Source organism: Calypte anna, chromosome 10, assembly GCF_003957555.1.
Source record: "Calypte anna isolate BGI_N300 chromosome 10, bCalAnn1_v1.p, whole genome shotgun sequence".
In the NCBI taxonomy this organism is placed as follows: domain Eukaryota; kingdom Metazoa; phylum Chordata; class Aves; order Apodiformes; family Trochilidae; genus Calypte; species Calypte anna.
The window spans coordinates 8,212,124-8,233,523 of record NC_044256.1 but is presented as its reverse complement, the minus strand read 5'-3'; the positions used below and the strand labels follow the sequence as shown (position 1 = coordinate 8,233,523).

General features: G+C 39.3%; 1 protein-coding gene across 1 annotated transcript in view; it reads left to right on the top strand.

The window, feature by feature from the left end:
* The window catches only part of NEO1 (neogenin 1), a 194,748-nt gene extending 174,962 nt beyond the window's left edge, over positions 1-19,786 (top strand). The window contains exons 18-26 of the mRNA XM_030457311.1: positions 3,423-3,561; positions 5,510-5,617; positions 8,226-8,420; positions 9,089-9,121; positions 13,820-13,888; positions 14,726-14,873; positions 16,849-17,087; positions 17,705-17,800; positions 19,779-19,786. Of these exons, the coding sequence (XP_030313171.1) occupies positions 3,423-3,561; positions 5,510-5,617; positions 8,226-8,420; positions 9,089-9,121; positions 13,820-13,888; positions 14,726-14,873; positions 16,849-17,087; positions 17,705-17,800; positions 19,779-19,786 (1,035 nt within the window). The remainder of the gene's footprint in view (positions 1-3,422; positions 3,562-5,509; positions 5,618-8,225; positions 8,421-9,088; positions 9,122-13,819; positions 13,889-14,725; positions 14,874-16,848; positions 17,088-17,704; positions 17,801-19,778) is intronic.
* Positions 19,787-21,400: the final 1,614 nt, after the last annotated feature.

Sequence of the window (21,400 nt, the reverse complement as noted above, 5' to 3'; positions counted from 1 at the left end):
TTCTACTGTGGAGCCATGGGCATGGTGACAATTTTATCCTTTCTACTTCAGCCTAACACCATTATTTTGTATCACAGAGGTGGGCTTACCTTCAGAGAAGTCAATAATTCATTTGGAAGGTATGTGTTAGTAATACTTTGCTCCAGTTAGCAGAAGTTTGTGGGGTGAGTCATGAAGGGAAAATATTCACCAGGACCGGTTTAAGTTTCCATTTTTAATTCAGTTGGTAATGAACCATTCCTTTGGGAACTGAGTGGTGCAAAATACATAACAATTATTTTATGATATCCCTTCCTATCTTGATTTACATCTACTTTATTGATTTGGAGATGAAAATGAACTTTTTTAGTTGGTTGGTTGGATTTTTGTAATTTGGAGAGTCAAAAATGCTGACAGAAAATTACACATCTGAAATGAGACTCAAAGGAAATGATCGTTAAAATGCCCTGTTAGTAGAGCTCCCTTTACAACCCTGCAGAGCAATCTTATTAGAAACTGAAGGTTTTTTTATTGAAATAAGAAGATGCCTCTATGTGTGCCTCTTCCTCTAAAGGCTAGTCATTTGTGAACACACACTCTCAGTCACATACAGAGGATGTCTCGGGAATGATTTGTATAATGGTGCAGTTTCATTAGTTAAATGGTTCAGAAAAAAACATCTGCAATGGTAAAGGAAATGCTCCCACCATCCTCAGTGACAGTGGCCAGTGGTCAAGAAGTTTTATTGTAAACCAAACAGAATACGTAATGATGAAATATAGTCCAAAAGTGCGTGTTCTAAAAAGCATTTGCCTGAAACGACATGAGTTTGAGAACATTTGCTTTAATCATTTTTAACCCAGGATGTTTGGAGAAGTCACATCCTGCTTTTCTTTCTTTATTTCAATCATAAATTCTTTACTACTCTGTTGGACAATAACAATTACGAAACACAAAACCTCCTTTCAGCAGTGCTGCATTTCAGTCGTTTTTTTGGTAACATTCTTAAGTATGAGCTAGTATATTGCTTGTCACAGCTGTCTCTTGCAACTTTGTTATTCAGTGTTTTGACGCTGTTCACCCAGTTGCATCAGAGTTTCTTGTTTCTGAAGCCTTGTGTAAATAGTAACCCAAGTAGTAACCTAGTAATAGTAAATAGTAACCTAGTAACCAAAGCTACATCTGTTCAACACAGTGGTGTTTCATCCATCCTTCTGTCAGTATATTGGATTGGTGATGCAGTCCATTCATATTTTTTACCCGTTTTATGCTGCCATTTGCAAACTATTTCATAAAGAGCAGGCTGCATGCTTTAAGTACAAGTTAAAGAGGTTCCACGTTAAGGAGCCTCATTTTCCTGAGTTTGTATAGGAGTTGTGTCAGTCTAGAGCATATGAATGGAGGAACAGATCTTATAGTTCCTGAAGCTAAAATACTCCCCTGTGCTTTGTACCGTGTAGTTTCACTAATGAGGACCAGAGAGTGGTTTCCAAAGAATTTTTGTTGGTGGAGCAGAGTTGTCCTGTTCACAGCCTAACTGTGATCTATCAGTGTGCTCTCAAGCATAAGCTGAAATATGAAATCTTAACTTAGATGCTTGAGGACTGTATAAAAAGAAATTAAATTTACAGGGTAATATTTGTGAAGTTTATTTCTACTAGGTGAGCAGGTTTAGTACCATGGGGTATGTTGTGATCTTAGATGCAGCCAGTGGTTTTAAAAAATGAAGAAAGCAGAGAAGTCTAACACTCCAGTTTAGCCTTTTGTGTGTCATTTGCATTCAATAAGATGTGCAGTGAAACTAAAAGATAGCAAGTTTCAGAGCCACAGATGAAAAATACAATTTTGGACATGTAAAAAAGAACTCCAGCTGCCACGTGTGCCTGATACTAAAAGCTAAAAAGTATGATCAACAGGTTTGAATACTCAAATACTGTTGGAATTTCCATAGATACTCTGGAGAGGAAGAAACGGCATGGTGTAATGTAAGGTGCTAGAAAAAGGTTTCCTTTGGACTCATTAAGTTGTTGTTCTGACCAAAGGTGTCTGCAGCTTCTACTGCAGCATCAGCTGTTTCCTATCGTTCCTGAAAGAGCCAGGAGAAAACATGTCTTGGCACTTGGAGAGCTGATGGAAAGCTCTTCTGAGCACATGGCTTCATGTTCCTGCTAGGGAGGGTTGCTCAGGCAGGCCTTGTCACTGAACTTCTGTGAGAACTGTCCTGCCCTCACCTCAATATTGCAACTATTCAGCCACAGCCACATGTACTTGGAAGCTACACTGTTCTGTAGCAAGTGAAGGTTTAGAGGTAATGAAGGATTTCATTCTAATGAGTTTTAGTGGTATCTTTGTTGTCTGCCTGACCCTGGGTTGTCTTAACTGGCAAAACAGCTACCTGTGAACAAATGCTCTCTGCTAAGTATCATCTGGCTAACAGTTTCTTGAACTGTCACTCAGTGTAACAAAAAAGCTTTCGTTGACACTTGAGAAAGAAGAGTTTTCTGTGTAGAATTTGGACTATAGTACTTGTGAAGCCTTCAGGAAATGTGAATATCCACAGATAGCCTTTTTCTTGAGAAAGATGTTTTCTGAATGCAATAGTTGTTGGCACAGTTGTATATGATCTTGCATAGATTTTGTATAAAATTTTGAAACAGCTCTTTAATTCTTTTTTTAGATGACTGTAGGTCAAGAAATATACTTCTATGTATGTGTATTTTTTTTCTATAGTCTTCAGATACTTTATGTTTAAGTCATGTATAGCAAATATCAGATATTTTAACCTAGAGGTTAAAAATTCTACCTGTGTCTCAGTTCCACATCACACTATAAACCACATGGAGTTTCATTGTGTGATCCTAGACAACCTTTTTTTTTTCCTAAAAAATCCCTATCTGTTAATAAAGCTTCATTACTCTCAAGTCTCTCAGCACCTGCATTTTCAGTGGATTTTTTTTAAAGTATGTTAAGTATTTACTGAAAATTCTGACAGGAATTTGTGAGACAGACTCAAATTTCAAGGACTGTTGTTGTTAGCTGTGCTTCATTGTGTTCCCTAGCCAAATCAGTTAATGAAATGCTATAAATTAAACCCCCCAAGCAGACAGTGATTTAGCTTGCTGCATAACAAGTGTGCCCTGGACCTTGTATTGCTTTTTAAAAAATTGTTATTATTTATAATTGACTGCTATTATGCCTCTAGCAACTAAATGCTCTTGCTGATTGCAGAAAGAATTTCTTGTTTAGGATAAAACAACTGCACATTATTACTTGATTAGTGCATTTGCATGACAAAGCAAGAATGTTACAGAATTAATAACCACAGTTATGGAAATGTAGTGATGCTAAAATGTTTTAACCATTTACCTGAGACAAGGGGGCTTGAGAGCTGGTGATGAGAAGCTTTCAGTTCAGAAGTTAGTGATGTTTTGTTTTTCTTTCAGACTGCAAACGCGACCACATTGAGCTATTTAGTGACTGGATTAAAACCAAACACCTTGTATGAGTTCTCCGTGATGGTGACTAAAGGTCGAAGATCAAGTACTTGGAGTATGACAGCACATGGAACAACTTTTGAATTAGGTACTCTTCCGAGTCATTCTGAAAGAAAGGCCAGCATTCCTGACCAGATGAATCAAGTCAGGTCTGCCAGAGCTCTGGAGGATGGAGAGCACGTATTTAGAATAATTATGCTGATGAATACATGCTGGGGGCTTCTTTTTGTTACAGTTTTGTCAGAAATCGTGATTAAAAAATCAACAATGTTATTCAAAATTCAAAGGAGTGATTGCATGCAAAAGAATTTCCATCAAATTACAGGGAAATAATAAATAATATACTACACTTCATGAGCAGGAGAGGGTAAACAAGTGCATGCTTGAAACGTTTCAGAAATGGCGTGTAAATAGCAAATACAAAGAAAATACTTTAGTGAAGAATAATTAAAATTTGCTATAATTATGATTAGAATTATAGACTGAGGAAGTGTGTGAGGCAAATGAAATTAAAAAAGCCTCCTAGTAGAAATGAAGACATCAAGATCAGCCCAAAGTTCTTGTTCTTCAGTAGCCCTCAGTGCTGTAGAAATGATGCACTCACAAAGTCCTGGACAGAAAAGGGTTTATAACTATGGAAAGAACTTGGACTTGCACCAGGTCACTGCAAGGTCCAGGAATTCTGTGTCCCTACCTGTCCCTCATTTGCTATTCTTATACTGCAGTGTTATATTACTTGCTCGTCAGTTAACGCTGAAGAAAAAACACAGGATACTGGGTTCAGTGTTGGGCCATGAAGCAGTGATCTCTTGGCTGCTACTCCTGATTATTTTTTTTCTCTGAAGTTTACTGTAGGCCCTTGACTCCTGCTTACATGTGTACATTTCTGTTGAGCATGTTTTTAAGTATTTGGGATCCACAGTTGCAAGTAACTTTTGACCTTGTGCTGTCCCTGTTATTCTGCATAGGGATAACAAGGAGCCCATCTCAGGGATGGATGGATTAATTTCTAATAAAGCTAACATAAAGCTCTTCAAAGGCAGAAGGCATTATGTAAGCAATAAATGTTACTATTATAGTATTAAGTATTCAGGGTGGGTTTACTTGCCTAAAACTTCACCTAATTAGACATCTCATGTTTTCCATAACGTGGCATTGCAATCCCTGGCTGGTTAATGCTCCTTTGGAGACATTGGCTCTGTGCATTTGAAAGCCATTAATCTAAACCACAGCTGGATATTTTAGTTTACAGCAAGAAGGGTCTCAGATTTCAGCCTTTCACTGGAGCAACTTGGGCCATTTCCTGAATTTCATCCAGGAGGTGACTGATAGGAGAAGGAAGTTCTCCTTTCTTTCTCTCAGTCTTGCTCTAGGGCAAGCCAAGGAAAAGTATTGGACAACTGTCTTCAGCAAATACTTCTGGATTTCAAATGCTTTGGTGGTGCCAATTTTCTTGCAAATTACAAATAATTCTTCAGTGAAGTAAATCAGCAGTTATGGATTATGTTTCTAAATTTCTGGTGGATTTACTTTGCTGATTCAGATTTAAGCAGCAAACTGGCATTTCTAGGTCTTGGTCCCATAACAAACCTGAAATGTGGAGATATTTCATATGCCTATTTATATAACATGAATTTAATGCACAAGTTCATGTGATTTTTGTGATGACAAAAGAAATTCAAGTTAGAAGTCATTGACCCAAAATGTTAGAGTTGTACAAAGGTGCCACGTTTTGAAGAGTCATGGACTTGTTCAGTCATGAATCACAGTGTCTGCTGACTGAAATGCTTTGGAAAGAGGTAGCTCCTCATGGAAAGGAGATGCTCTATACCAGATGACATTTGCCAGCTGCATGGAGTAAATCAGTAAAGCCACTACACTAGGATGGTAGATTTATTGATTGAACGTTTAAGAGTTTTTATTGTTGTACTGGTATTTTTCCATGGTGAAACAAATAAAATGGGAAGGTGCAGCGGTTTCTGTCCAGTGAAATTGGGCAACCTGTTTGTGACACTTTGGTTTTTCTTTGCTTGCAGTTCCTACCTCTCCTCCGAAAGATGTGACAGTGGTGAGCAAAGAGGGAAAACCTCGGACAATAATTGTTAACTGGCAGCCTCCATCCGAAGCCAATGGCAAAATTACAGGTGCAGTTTGCATGAGCAATAATGGCAGATATAAGATGCCTGACTAACAGCAGAATATAATCTGCATAGCCACGTGAACACATTCTATGCTTAATTTAGCCTGGAGCTAGCCACGGGGTCAATATCTTTGTCAATGTTTTTATTAGCTCAGATTAATTATTTACTTTCATACCTAGTAAAAATAGAGTAAGGTATAAACTAACTGCAGTGTGAAATTGGAGCCTAACCAGCAATATAATTGAAAGTTTAAGTATCTCAATAACCTTTGCCTTCATCAGCTTGTGCTATTCGGATAGCATTCTTCCAGAAATACATCTAATAATGCATCTGACCCATCAGTATTTTATTAAGAAGACTCCATCCCAGTGCTCTTTGTCATCTTTGTGTCACAGAACAGACCTAAAGTCAGTTTATTAGTCCCCTGACATGGTCATTAAGAGTAAACTGTTATTTGCCTTTGTAACTGCATCTCTTTCATGTAGGATAAATCATTTTACAGAAAACAGTAATTACTGCTGCCTTCCTGTAATTTCTGTTTGGATTCACGTTTCTAAAGGCTTTTCAGTATAATTCACTTAAATATTCCTTTTTTACCCCAGGCTTTAAGCTTAAGGCAGATTTTACTGGTGTATAGTGTGCAGCATACGATTTTGCTTTTGTTCTCAGAATTAACTATGGTGCAGAATGGAGGCTTTGAAACTTGCCAGCAGCTGGCATCTGCTGAAGCAGGACTCCCATTCTGGTTCTAGGGAGACTAAAATGAATTAGATCTCTTGAAAGAGGCAAAATACTGAAGATTCTTAACCTTTGGGAATTAAAACAAACTTCCAAGTGAGGTGTAAGAAAGGGATGTGCAACATGCTGCTGGGTACCAGGTGTCTTTTCAGTGGAGCTGTACAGGTGCAGCTCTAACAGGCAGGGCTTGCTCTGCACCAGCACACCTGGCTGAGCCTTTTGTACAGCTCTCCATGCCTCTAGCTGTCCATGTGTTCTGTAGGTACATTTTTGTATTAGCTATAAAGCCAATTCTGCCTTATTATCAACATGTTTCCTCTGTATGAGCATTTGACTGGAGAAACAAGAGCCTTTAACTTAAATGCAGGTTGAAGGATTTGGTTTCTAGCAATCAGTGAGGATCATTCAGACAGATGGGAAATGTAAGATAAAAACATCCCCAGCTTATGTAGGCTCCTAAAAGATAAGCCTGTTATCTTATGTCAAGTGCATAGATGAGAAAGGGAAGACAGTGCACGAAGATGATCAGCATTTCCTTGTACTCTGTGATTAACAAAATCATCGTGCATTCAATTTTCCAGGTTAAAAAAAATCTACTTGCAATGTCTATACTGTGAAGAGCATGATGTGTTCATGCATGTTGAGTTTAACATATAGTATTTATTAGGTTATGCATAAGCAGCAGTTAACATCTAAAAAATGAAAATAATAATAAAACCCCATTAGATTTAATTCCTCAGGGGAATGAGGCAGGTTTCTGGGCAGCGTGGGCTGAGTGCCCTCTGGTGGGTACAGCCTCTGGCAGCTGGAGAAGCAGAGCATTTATTACTCATTAACTCAGCTCAGTTCCCACTCTGTGCATTCAGTAGTGCTGTAGAAACCAAGTGGTGATGTAATTCCATGCACTGCATGGCAGCAGAATACTTGGCTTTTCAGCCCAATCTCCTTTTAATGTGGGTAGGTGTGAAATACTAAACTGTGCTACTCTGGATTCCAGGTGCTTGTACACTGTTGTGATTGATGGCTAATCAGTACAGTCACCAGTTAATGCAGTAGACTTGTGTCTTGTCTGTCACTAGATATATTTTTAATAAACATTTATATACATATATGTATTGCCCCTTCTTAAACAAGTTACTGATCTATTGTTTTGTGACCTGTACAAGTAGCAAATTATCAAGTCCACCCCTCAGTAGTGAACCATTGCACCAAGGGAGGAAATGAAGCATGCCAGAACTACAACTGCTGTTTCAAGCATCACCCTCCATGCAGTGCTGGTTACTGCTAATTGTGGTAATTTGATGTACCAGCAATATTTGCAATTACTTGAAAGAAGATGAAGTCACTCTGGAGAGGGCCTCCCTTTCCTTACTGTAACCCCAGGCTGGTGGTCTGTGGGACAAGAGGAGCAGCAGGTTGTGCGTAGAGCATATTATGAGCCCTGTATTGCTACAAGTATTTAATTTATGTTGAAGCTCTGTGTTTCTTATTCGGTAAAAGTTATAAAGCTTTAACTCTGTGTTGGTTTGTATGCACAGTATATTTAATAATCTTATTTTACATTATTTGGTCTATCAACAGGGAAAGATGGAAACGAGGAATTTCTTTATATTCAATGAACTGTGTTCAAAATAAATCTGATATTTTTAAGGGCTTTTGTCTCAACATATGCTTTTGAACAGTTTAGAATTTAGGGCTGCCTAATATTTGAATGTGTTCTTAGTTTTGAAAAAGTAAGGACGAACTTTCAGAAAACTCATAATCATTAAGCTGTACAAATACCAATGAAAGTTAATAGAACACTTTCTGTGAGATCTTACAACTGTCCTATACTTTTACGTATAAAGTTCTTTTGCTTTTTTGCACTGGCTAGGATACATCATCTACTACAGTACGGATGTGAATGCTGAAATCCATGATTGGGTTATTGAACCTGTTGTGGGAAACAGACTGACCCATCAGATACAAGAGCTGACCCTTGATACACCATATTATTTCAAAATTCAGGCCCGCAACTCTAAGGGCATGGGGCCTATGTCTGAGGCAGTTCAGTTCAGAACCCCAAAAGGTAAAGTATCGCATATGTCTAAATATCTTCTTCCTCATTTTCTGAATCCCACCCCTATAGTGATAAGATACCAGTAGCATGATTTTTATATTTAAATTGGAAAAGAGAGGGAGATGATGGAAGTTTCTACTGGATGGTTCTTGAGTGTAGTTTGTATATATACAAATGTTACTCAGCTTTTTGATTAATTGTGTAGTTTCAGATTTACTGATAGACACTTTAGTCATATAGTTATTAATGTTGAGGTCTCATGTCCTAAATGTGCCTTTTAGAAATGGAGTTTTTAGTTGCTTTAAGATTCTAGGTCTTGTGTGTCACATCAGCTTATGATGAAGTAGTAGAAAGCAGAAGCTGCTCAGAAGTGAGCTGAATGATAGAACAGGAAAGAGTGGGACACAACAAGTTCTTAAATCAAGAATAGCTTGGTGATAGGTAACCAGTGAAATTGTGCAAATGCATGGCAGCTTGGAAAAATGTGCTCAAATGAGAAGAGAAAATCAAAACTTATGAGTAGATTTTCTAACAGTACTTTTTCCATATGAGTACTGGTGGTTTGAAATTTGAGCTCTAGCTAGGCAACTTATGCATGTAAAATTTCAAATTTTCTTACTCCTTCCAGCCTTGTGATCTTTCTCTTATTTTTTCCTTTCTTGTGCTTGTCCCACTAGCTGAATCCTCAGATAAAATGCCTAATGATCAAGGTAAATGAATAGCCATGCTTTCTCTTTTATTCCATCCATCATACATTTTGGTTTTCCTGTCCATGTGCAAAATGAAACAAGTATCTACTTCTCTAACTGTAAATGAGCAAGTTCCTGTCTGCTTTTACTAGTGGAAGAACTGGAAATCTGTTTGGTGTGTGTGTGTGTATGTGGGTGTGGGTGTGTGGGTGTGTGTGTGTTGGGAGTATGAAGTGATCTCTGTAGTCAGATGTCACATGAAAGGACAAGCAGATTGTGCCAGAGCTGAATCACTCAGTCAAAATGAATTTGAATTAAGTGATGCTCCAGCCAGCCTCTGACCATTGAAGCAAGATCACAGTACACAGAAGTGGAAGATCAGATAGTTATCTAATTAGCACAAGTGCTGTTTTGTGAGCTCTACATCTAGATTTTCCTAATAAAGGAAAGTACGTCTGGTTTAGAAAACTCCTTTGCAAAAGAGATTCTCTTTGTCAGCTGAGACTCCAGGCTCTCCTGAAGAGCCCAGCATTAGCTTTTGCAAACCCCAAGGTTTTAAAATGCTAGCTTGAAAAATGGTAGCTTTGCGTTTACTACATTGAATTATAAGGTGAATGTCCCAGGGCTGTCTTTGCTTTCTTCCAAATAACCTACAAGCTCCCCCAGAAAGGGAGGAATTAGTCTAAAGGGGTGAGTTTAAAAGGACGTTAGCAAGCAGCTTAGACATATGATTAAATATATCCTAAAGGTTGAGGTGGTTTGGGGACTTTTTTACTTTCTTTTCAACTTGTTACTTACATGCTTTTACTTCCTGTGTACCAAATAATGCTTATACTGGACATCTAAGGAGAAAATTCATAACCAGACTGGTGTAACAGAGGTGGTGGGTGAGATTCAGGCTTGTCTGTGGGGAAGCAGATGCTCACATTGTTGGTGCTCAACTGCAACTGAAAGGGACTAGGAGAATATTAGAAGGCTTTATTTCAAAGTTACTGTTTTCTTTTCTGCACTATTCTAATCTCATTTCAGTAGATAACTAAGAATCTCATTCATCATTATCATTCTGGAGTAATATATTCTTCTAGTAAGAATTTTGTTAGTATTTATCATATTAGATAATTTATATAATTTGTAACTCACAAAAACCCTACCCAAGAGAGTTTTGTTTCAGAATTCCAAGAACAGAGATTATAAATCATGGCAGTAGGTTAAATATAGGAAAGGAGAAGACAAGCTGAAGAGCAGAAAGGTCTGGCCTCAGTGGCTCTTTCTGTTTTTTCTCTCCCCTACTTTATTGTTGTCACGGTTTAACACTGACCCGGCAATTAAACCGAATAACAGACGCTCTCTTTAATCTCTCTCTCCCCTCGATGAAGAAAGGAGAGAGAATAAGGGAGAGAGACTTATGGGTTGGAAACTAAACTACACAACTTTAATGAAACAGTAGTGATAAATAGGTAAAATTACTGAATATATACAAATATACAGGAAAATGGAAACCACATTCCTCCCCCCTTTCCCCCAATAACTCTCACGTCACCACCGAGGCTGTAGGGCAGCCCTGGGAAAGTCCAGGCTGGACTCCTGGAGTCGGCAGCAGTCAGGAACCGGAGGCAGGAACACACAGATAGGGGCTGGCACGGATCAGGACCACAGGCAGACGAACGGACAGGATCCTTCTAGGATGCCGGGTGAAGGAAGGGAAGCAGGAAAAGATCTGGAAAAATCTGGCTCGGCCCTCGTGATGCCTCAAATTTATACTGAGTGTGACGTATATGGGATGGAATACTCTGTTTGGTCAGTTCTGGCATCTATCTTGTCCGTTCCTCCCTAAAGGAGGGTTCAGGTGGGACCTCTTTATCCTCCTGGACAGTAAAATATTTTCCTCAGAGCTGAGGAAAACAGTGTCCTTGGCCCTGCATACCAGTCTCTAGCAGTAACTATAAACATCAAGTGTTATCAGTCCTAGAAGCACATACACTGTCTGAGAAAGTTGCTGTTAATTTCAGCAAATGCAACTACTTACAAGGGACTTAGCTAAAAGCAAAAGTACAGAAACAGAAAACCACCTTTATCCTGGCCCAAACCAGGACAATTGTTTTCTTCTATATTAAGCACACCATATCGTTCTTCCACACACTTCTCTATCACAGCTCTGGTATTTGGAGAGGTCAGTGGCTGTTGCTGCCAAGCTTCAAGGAGTTGCACTGACCTAGTGCAAAAGGAAAGGTTAAGAAATCTAATCCTATTAAAATTATCTGAAAGTAACAGAAAGTTAAAATGTGTTTTGTATCTTCACATGCCTGATGGATAACATGGAGACACACACGCTAAAAAAAAACCCAAACCCCAATTTTGATTAAATGTTAAACTTTTCCTTAATGCAGAAGTAAATGGAAAACCTCTGTACCAAACTGACATAATTTTTATCTTCGAAGTATGATTTCTATACACTGTCACATACACACACTCACATGGGGGGAGAGGTTTAGGACCTGCAGTTGTTTGTGTGAGTATCTTCATTGTTCCAGGGAGTGCAGACCCTGGGATAAAACCTATGGACTCTGTGTGTTCCCCCCCTATGTACTGCAAGGTCTGTGCAGGTGACTTTGTGTATCTTACTATCTACTCCATTATTTTATGTCATCTGGTAACTTCAGTAGCAATTATTTTAATTTTCTTTCACAGGGTTGTTAATGATGTTGAATCACACTTGGCCAAGCACAAGGTCTTTGCAGAACTCATTAGAAATACCCCTTGTGAATAATGATTCTGCAATTATAATTCTTATTCTTATCAGTTAATTAGTTGATAATCTTGTTAATCTGGGCTACATTGCTTTTTTATTATGCTGTTTTTAACAAAGCATTGTACAGTACTCCGTAAAGTGTTTTATGGAACTCTAAATATAGTATTTGTGCATAATTACCAACTGAATTTATAAGTGACATATAGTTTGTTTGAAAATACTGTTCTCAATAAAACAGAAAGGTGTGCATAAAGGATTCCACCATCTTCTATCACCTTTTCCATGATCTTGCCTATGTTAAGGCACCAGCAGCAATATTAAAAATGCACACGGTGTCTATTTGTCCTTTACAAATATCAGTTTTTTTCATTCCCTCTTCCTCCTGCAACTTCCCTAGTGCTCCAACATACCTTCATCTAGGTTTTTTCAGTCAAGTTATCTGGTCATACAGATGTAAATGTATTAAAAATAAACTGTTTAAAATTCTGTTAAATTATTTCATTGCTGCTGCAAAATTACTGATGTAGTACTTCAAAAAGCAAACGTTTTCACTGTATGCAGTGTCCTGTCTAGACTGGCAGGTGAAATACATCTTTTTCATTATGGATTTGTCCTGCAGTATGTCTGTTCCATTTACTTAATGTATATCTACCTGTATATATGTTACATTCCTGTTTACTGTCCTTCCTGGGGCTTAATCATTATTCTTGCTGATACCTTCTCCTTATTTTTCCAGTTCTTCTTTTTTCACAGTGACTTATTTACAGACTTTGACTTAAGGTTTACAATTTCCATTTGTTACACATCCTTGAGCATTTACTGCTTCTTGATTAGAGAGGATTTGTAACTGAGAAAACCCTTCTGTTGATGGTGAAACTGCTGTATTTGCAGATGATGGTTTTTTGTTTTGGCTTTTTGTGCCTAACAAATGTGTGAAGTGTTATGGGTTCCATTAAGAAGAGGAAAGTTGTTGTTTGCATCTTGCCGGATGTTCCCCCTATTACAATATTTTTGTCATCCGTGGTAAATTTGCTTCCTTGTGTTTTCATGAAAATAGAGAAGCGCAAGAGCCAGGGATTTGTATATTTTTATCTGCAGGAAGCATTCTGCTAACTCAGGAGAGATCTTAACATGAGAGGTCAACTTGTGTCTTCATGAGTCTTGCAGCAACAGCAAGGAATCTAAATTAGGCCTGAATGATGCACGGGGAACTACTTGTTAAAGTAAAAGTGGATGCATTTCAGCTGTGAGGTCAGCTCGTGCATTTAGCTCCAAGGAGCCCACTAGCAGGAGGGAAGGTTCTAGAGGGGCTGTGCACTTTGCCTCAGTTTGTAATAACTGATGGACAGATAAGTTTATGTCCATTGTCATCCTATAAACATAATGGTTTGAACCAAATTGATTTGTTACCTCAGGTTTCCTTAAAACGTGATAGTTACTGTGATTTGTGGCAAAGGTGAAAAGATGATAAAAGAATGAGAAGTTAAATGTAAGTTTTTTATGGTTAGGCAGGGACTTAATGCTACATTTACTGTGCTTTTGATCTTTCATTTATTTCCAGACTTCCACACTTTAATTAGGTATTAAGAAACCTGTATAATTACTGTTTTCAAGATTATTAACTGTCAAGTGTGGCAAAGCCTCAATATATACTGGTTTACTACTGCAAGTCATTTTAATTATATTTTTTTTCATGAATACCAGTAGAAGCTTCTATGCTTACTTGGGAAAATAATAACACAAGAAACTAATTATTAAATACCTCTTTTGAAGAAGGTTCTTCTTGGAGAAACACAGTTCTGTTCAAAGCCAAATCCTTTTTTTAAGGGTGAGAAAAGGAGGGGAAAAAATTTGCTCACAGTAGTTCAGAGACATTCTGGAAGAGCTACCTTAGAATTGCTGAAGTGTGTGTTTATATGTACACGTGTGTAGATAAGAGTATAAAATGACCACATCTACAATCTTTTCAGCTTCGGGATCTGCAGGGAAAGGAGGCCGCCCGGTGGACATAGGACCAGATTACAAACCACCACTTGGTGGTGAGTGTTGTTGTAAAGCTTTTCAATTTAAATACAGTATCTTTTGGCATGTCACTGAGCAATGCTATATCCTACTGGTTACAAATCTGCCAGTAACTTTTCCTGTTTATGATAATAGTTGTTCCCACACCCAGAAATTGTATCACACTTGTGTCATAGTGTTCTTGCCTGCTGTGTGGGGTATATGGAAAAAACCCATCATTGCATGCTTTTCCATTTCCATCTGATAAGCAGATCTTGTTCCCGGTTTAGTTTTAAATGGCTGGTGTCATGCACAAGTGTAAAATTAATTCAGTAAGAACATGTTAGGAAGGAAAAAAATCTTAACTCTTTCTCCTTATTATCGCTGTGCATTGTGGAAGCCATGCCCGAAGGTAACACTAATTAGTATCACATAAAATACACTTCTTTCAGAGCAAAGGGACAACTGTACAATTCTGATACCAGTTCATATGATTATTTGGTCCAATGGGATACCTGTAGTGCTGTAGTTTTAACAGCGTCCAAGGTATACTCTCCATAGACTCTAAACTATTGTATTTTTTTTATTATAAATATTTGAGTAAGATGAATGTAAATTTTTATACAGTTCACTGGAAATGATGTATATACCATCTTGAATATTTAATAATTGTGCAGAAACACAGTTGTCAAATGACAAAAAAAAAAACCCAGAAAGCACTTTGCTTGAAATCCCAACAAACAAAGCATCTTTCTCACTCAGCTGATTTGCTGATCTGTACAATTCCAGGAGTCTTTGATGAACACTGCTTGCATTTGATGCAGATCTTTTCTCAAGGGTGAATAACCCCTTTCTTCTAACTCATACTCTTCCAGGTAGTAACAGTCCACATGGAAGTCCCACTTCTCCTTTGGACAGCAACATGCTCCTTGTGATCATAGTGTCTGTGGGAGTGATCACCATTGTGATAGTGGTGATAGTTGCTGTCTTCTGCACTCGGCGTACAACTTCTCACCAAAAAAAGTAAGATGTTGGGGTGGCACTTTGCCCTGGTTTACCTTTCTTACTTAATTCTAATATTTAACCTTTTATTTATGATGCTCTAGAATTTATTACTTTTAAGTCTTGTAGGCTGTGGAATTTCTATTTTTGACAACAGATTAGCCATGCAGTTTGAATTCTTGTGTTCAGAGGGCAGCACGTGGTGATACAGCTAAGTTACCATGTGTGGTGATGATGATGATGTTCTGCTTTCCCTAATCCGTGTTGCAGAGTTTTCAAACTATCAAGAGTTTACAAGTGAACTGGGGCAACACTTTCACGTATACCTACATTTGTCTCTCTCTGAGGAGAAATAATTGTTTGAAGTACTGGTATTACCTAGCACTTCTTTTTTTATCCTCATCTCAGTGTGTTTGAGGTAGTCGCAGCATTTTCTGATGTGTGTCTTGCTGGATGTTTATGTGGTCATCTGCAAGCTGACATCTCTCATTTTGAACCAGCATCAGAGACAGAATTAATTTGGGCAGAGCAGCATGCCAGCCTGGCAGTTCTGCTTCTAGGCTTGAGCTGATACCTCTGTTCAGAGCTGTGTGAGCTCAACAGGCAGAGTCTTACTTCTGTTCTTAGCAGGTACTTCACTGCGTGGAGCAGGTTTACAATCTGGGCATGAAAATATCCAATTCTTAGATAGGTCACTGGTGTGGAAGCTGAACCTGGTACTGGAGTCCTTAGAAAAGTGCTCCGAAATCCTAAATACAGGTGTGCATCTGAACTCTAGCCTCATTTAGAGCATCTGAATTAAAACTACAGCAGCCATGCCTCCATTTATATGCTCCTGAAGGTTTCTGCATGGTCTTTGAAAGAAATGAACACACCTGAAAGCCTTTTTTTGGGTTTGAGAAGACTCTCTTATGCAAAACAGAATTTTAAAAAAAGTAATTAAAAGCCAGGCTTAGAATATAATCTCCCCTTGTTTTGCTAGATCTGAGCCATCCTGCCAAAATGAAAGCTCTTCAGAAGAGGAGAGCAAAGATATACAAGTGATGATCTAGCAGCAGGGGATGTGCTTGGGAGAGAGCAAGAGTCATGGGTCTGTGCCCAAGAGACGAATCTTATTTTCAAAGAACAGAAATATTCCTATGAAATCTTGCCTTTGTTTTCCCAGTTTTTAAATGCCACCTCTCTTAACACGCAGCAACCCCCAACCAGTGAATAACCTTCTGATGTGTTTCACTTGTGCAGCAGTGATTAACACAGGGTGCTGGCAGCACAACTGACTGCCTGTCACCTACATGGGAGGTTCTGTCCACTGCTATTTTCACTATTTTATTTAGTCATGTCTCAGCCATTTCTAGAAGTCTGCTACCCAGAAGGTACACCTTCTTCCATCCTTGCCAGTGTCCAGAATGAGGAGTGTGTGTGGAGGGCACTGCTGGAGCTCTACAGTTTATTTTTCCATAATTCCATCATGCCCAATGTCTGCCTCTGCTGCTGAGAAGCAACGAAAAGCACGTTAGTTAGATCTGTCTAACCTGAGAATTGGTAAAATGCACATTCATGTCATTACTCTTTAGAGATAACTATCCTGTTGGGATAATTGGTTGTTTTGCACACTCCGGCTTCAGCTGTTTTTTGAGGTTGTTTGTGAGCCCTGGAGTATGGCACAGCACGGTGTCTGCACACTTCATGTTTAGAATATTCTCTCAATAACCATGACCACTGGCAACTTAATTTCTGTTAATGAAAGCTTAGACTGTAGAGCATAGTTCTGCAGCATGCGGTAGCATTTGAGACAAATTTCATGGCATCAGAGTTGCGGAATATGCTTTGAGATGCCAGATGTGCTTGTATGTAAAATTGAAAGCTTCCTGCCCAGTGGGAAGCTTTTGCTCAGGTGGATACAAGAACTGAAGGAAATCTCAGTCAAAATTTGCCTTTTTCAACAAGTGAAAGGAACCCCACATCTAATAATACTTAATTTGTTTTCCTTCTCAAGGAAACGAGCTGCCTGCAAATCAGTGAATGGTTCCCATAAGTACAAAGGAAACTCCAAAGATGTCAAGCCTCCTGACCTCTGGATACATCATGAAAGACTGGAGCTAAAGCCCATTGATAAATCTCCTGATCCCAATCCAATCATGACAGATACTCCAATCCCTCGCAATTCCCAAGACATCACACCGGTTGATAATTCCATGGACAGCAATATCCATCAAAGGAGGAATTCCTACAGAGGTGAGCTATCAAGGAATACTTTGGCTATGACCAAAATGAAATACGTTTCACTCTAGCTGACTCTCCTCATTTTCCAAGTAGTGAATAGGTTTTGTGCCTATCTTATAAGACTCTGAAAAAGATGTATCACATGTTTTAGTGAAAAAATGAAAAATTTTTTTTTCCCTTGGTAAATACTGATTTCTAATCAGATTATCTCACAGGTGTTTCATATAAAACTGTTAAGACATGTGCATGACATGTTTTGAGCAGTCAAATACACAATCACAGGTTTTGGTACTACTGCTCAGTGCTGGAGGTGTGGGTGAGTTTTCTCTTGGTGGCTGGTTTAACGTGTTAATCCAGCACATCTCACCTATATATGTGACTCTGTACTGCCAGAGCTTTGTGTTTGCCTTATAGCTTAAAGAGTTTCTTTAGTGACAAATAATCTTCACCCTGACTGTCCTCTTCTCCAACTTGCAGTGAGGATAAAAGAGCTGGGTTTATCAGTTGTGTGTCACAGAACTGCTTTCAGACAGGACAGCCCAGAAATAAAGAGAGGAGTGAAATAATCTAGTATGATATTATAGAAACCTTAATGTAATGGTAAATAACCTTTAGATTTTTTCCTTTAGGGCATGAGTCAGAGGATAGCATGTCAACACTGGCAGGAAGAAGGGGGATGAGGCCCAAGATGATGATGATGCCTTTTGATTCTCAACCACCTCAGCGTAAGTCAACAGCTCACCTACCAGCTGGCTTGAAATGGGGAACACCCAACCAAACCATCTGGAGACTGTATGCACAGTACACTCATATACTGCCTTCCCACTTCTCCTGAGCAGTTCTGTCCTACCTGCAGTGGTACCAGCTCTGAGGCAGCATCCTGAGTCCCTTATTGCAAAGGCAGTGGTAGATTAAGTTAAAATGAAAAACTGAATAGCTGTGATTGAGCCAGCAGGAGGTGTGCTGCGAAATGGGGACACATCAGGGATATCACTGAAGACTATCTGAGCTTGTATGTCCCACCAGCTCTTAGCCACTCCTGCTCTTTCATGTGGGTACCAGTGATATAGCCAGGAGCAACCTGAAGACCATGAAGAAAGATTACAGAGCCCTGGGAGGTAGCACTGAAGGACTTGGGAGTGCAGGCAGTCTTTTCATTGATCCTTCTGGTCAAAGAGAAGGGGGCTTGAAAGAACATATCCTATTGGGAAAATCAATAAATGGTTCTGGGAGCGATGCCACCTTCAGAGCTTTGGCTTCCTAGGCCATGGGACTCATTTCAAGAAACCTGGTCTCCTAGGGGCTGATGGGGTACATTTTTCAGAGGAAGGGGGAGGGGGAGCATCTTTGGCAATAGGCTTGCCAGTACAGTAGAAAGGGCTTTAAACTAGAGTTACTGGGTGGAGAGGATTCTCATTCCATCCCACTGCCACCACTTTGAGACCAGTGCCAGTAACGGATGCCCTGGGCCTGGAGAAGAATCATGCTCATGCCTGGAAGTGTTCAAGGCCAGATTGGATGGGGCTTGGAGCAGCCTGGTCTAGTGAGAGTGTCCCTGCCCATATAGAGGGGTTGGAACTGGATGATTTTAAGGTCCCTTCCAACCAAAACCATTCCATGATTCTGTGAAAAGTAGGGAAGAGTTAGGAATGAGTTCAGTAGTCTCTCTGTCTCAGTCTCCAACAGTGGCAACTGCAGGTGCTTTCTAGGGAGAGTGTGTATGCCTGGTTTAATAATGTCCATTCCCTTTCTACTTTGTCAATATCCAACTGTTACGTAGGAATTACAGAGAGCTGGTAAATGTCTGTTGGGTTCTTCTCCACTGTTGGTTGTCAACCTGTTTAGCCTCCTCTTGTGAGGCAGCTAATCAGTCCTCTTCCTCTCTGTAGATGCCATTCTTAAAGTCTCCTCTAAATGTACTACATGCTTCTTGAGATGCAAAGAGGCCAGAGGTGCACGTAGCAACAACCAAGGTCTTTCAGAGCAGGAAAGAGTGTCCTCTGCCTTGTTTTCAATACCTTACTTGCTGAATGAGCTACTACATTCTGTAAGGGTTTTTTTGGGGGGTTTTTTGTTTGTTTGTTTTTGTTTTTTTAATCAGGGATTTGTCAACCATTTCTCAAAAAAACTCTCTGTTGAGCTCTAACTGCCAGCTCTGAGGGCAGCATCATGTAGGTATTCTTTGGAGTATTTTTCCCCAAATATATTACAGCTATAATAGCTTATTTAGTTATGCTGCAGTTTACCTGCCATCTTTCTGCCTGCTCCATCTGTCTCATGAGATCCTTATGGAGTGCCTTGACATCAAAATAGGATTTGACTGTGCCAAAGATATTTTAAGAATTAAACAATATATTTCTAGTTCTTGAATGATGTCTCTGAGATGGAAAGGGACTTGGATAGACCTCTAGAAAACTTGACTGAAATCCTTACTTGAGGACGAAGGTTAAAAACCACGAAATTTACCATGCAGTGACAGAACTGCAGGGCAGAATCACACAGAGCTAATCTGCTCTGAGCTTTATGTTTCCACAAGCTCTTGTGTTTTATGGAAGGATCTATGGCTAGTTGATGATGTCTCAGCTTCCTAACTGATTGCTTTAATTATGTGGAGTGGGTCCTTGGTTTTTGTGGCTTCTGCATGCTCTGCCAAGTGTCCTGATGGCCCAATTAGTTCTGAATTTTTGACTGTTCATTTTACAGTCTTTTAACAAGAGTAATATCTTTTCTTCTTGGTTTTAAAGTAAGTAGTCTGATGCTCCTTGTTTTCAGTTTCACACATATGAGGAAGGAGCAGAGAATGCAGTTTTTACACTCTTCATCTTCACTTTAATTAGTTTCTTACATGTTTGTCTGCTGTTAGATAGAGGTGTCTAGCAAGGGACATTGTAGCTATTGGATTCTGATGATTTCCTGTCCCATGCCAGGTTCTAGTACATGATGAATCCAGTCTTGTGTGACCCTGTAATAAATTCACACTGCAATAAGTTTTACCTTGCATTCCTCTTAGTGTTTTTTGGTTGTTTTTTGGCCTAAGTGGGATGCAGCACCAGATACCTGTAGCATAAGAGGAGCATCCCAGAGGAGCCCATGCTGAGCTGTGCCAAGCTCTCCACAGAAAGTGCAGCAAGGTACCCGTTGTACCTTGTATTTAGTGAGAAAGATAGTCAGCAACTTACCTGATCAGTCCAATGGAGGAGGAAGAGATGTGTAGTTGACAGAAGTGATCCAGTGGTGGTACACATTTTACAGGAGCTAGTTCTGCCATTTGGTGGTACTGAAGCTGATGTGATAATGCAGGCAGATACAGCTGTGTATATGATTTTCCCTTGCAGCACTAAACCCAACTGTGACATCCCTGCTGGTCCTGCTGGGTTTGCTTGAAAGGCCTGTCAGTGTTTCCCCTCTCTTTAGACATTGTGTTGCACAGAAAGAACACAACAGGCACAGAGATTGTGTTGTGGATGGTTGTGTCAGGTTAACACACACCTCTGTATGTCAGGAAGGCTGCATATAGTCTTTTGGTGCCTTAGGGCTTTGAGATTCTTTTTGTGACTCTGAGGGCTTCCAACTGCATGTTTTTATAGTAAGTGGGGGAACATTAATGCAATATTTGTAGATACTTTTTTTTGCAGAAAGGTAGACAGAAAACAGACAGTGGTATGTGAGGCCCTTTCTCAGCAAGCAACACAGAAGGCAGGATTTTATATTTAATGTGTTTAAGAGTGTGCCTGCAGATACCTTCCCATGGCTTCCTCCCAACACTTTAGCATTCAAGGCTATTTACGTCTTAAATACTTATTTAGGATAATTTAGTATCTTGGCTTTTGGTGTAAATTGTAGAATGATGTGTACCTAGTTATTTCCTTCTTAAGCAACCGGAGAACAAAAATTCTGGAAGGATATTGGGAAACAAAGGGCTCTTTCTTTAAGACACCACATTTCTTTGTATCCATTTCTTCATCTGTACTTTTCCTTGAAATTAAACAGTGTCTCATGATCTTTCTTATGACTTGGTGGTACATTGTGTGTCTTTTTGGTCTGTAATTTAGGGCTGGTAACCCAGCAAATTATAAGTAAAACCCAGTAGTTTAAGGAGGATGGCTTAGTGGCAGGATAAAATTCTGGGGGACATGCTTTTTCACTGTATCAGCATCACTTGCTCAATACATTCTGCTTTGGGTGGTGTTTGAGAACTACTATGATTTTGTGTTCTTCTCCCCATCTCTGAACTTTTGGGAAGCATCTTGAAAGGTGTAGTGTATGTGCATGATGTTTTATTGTGGTTGCAAAAACATACAGGCAGTCTTTTGTACCAACATGTG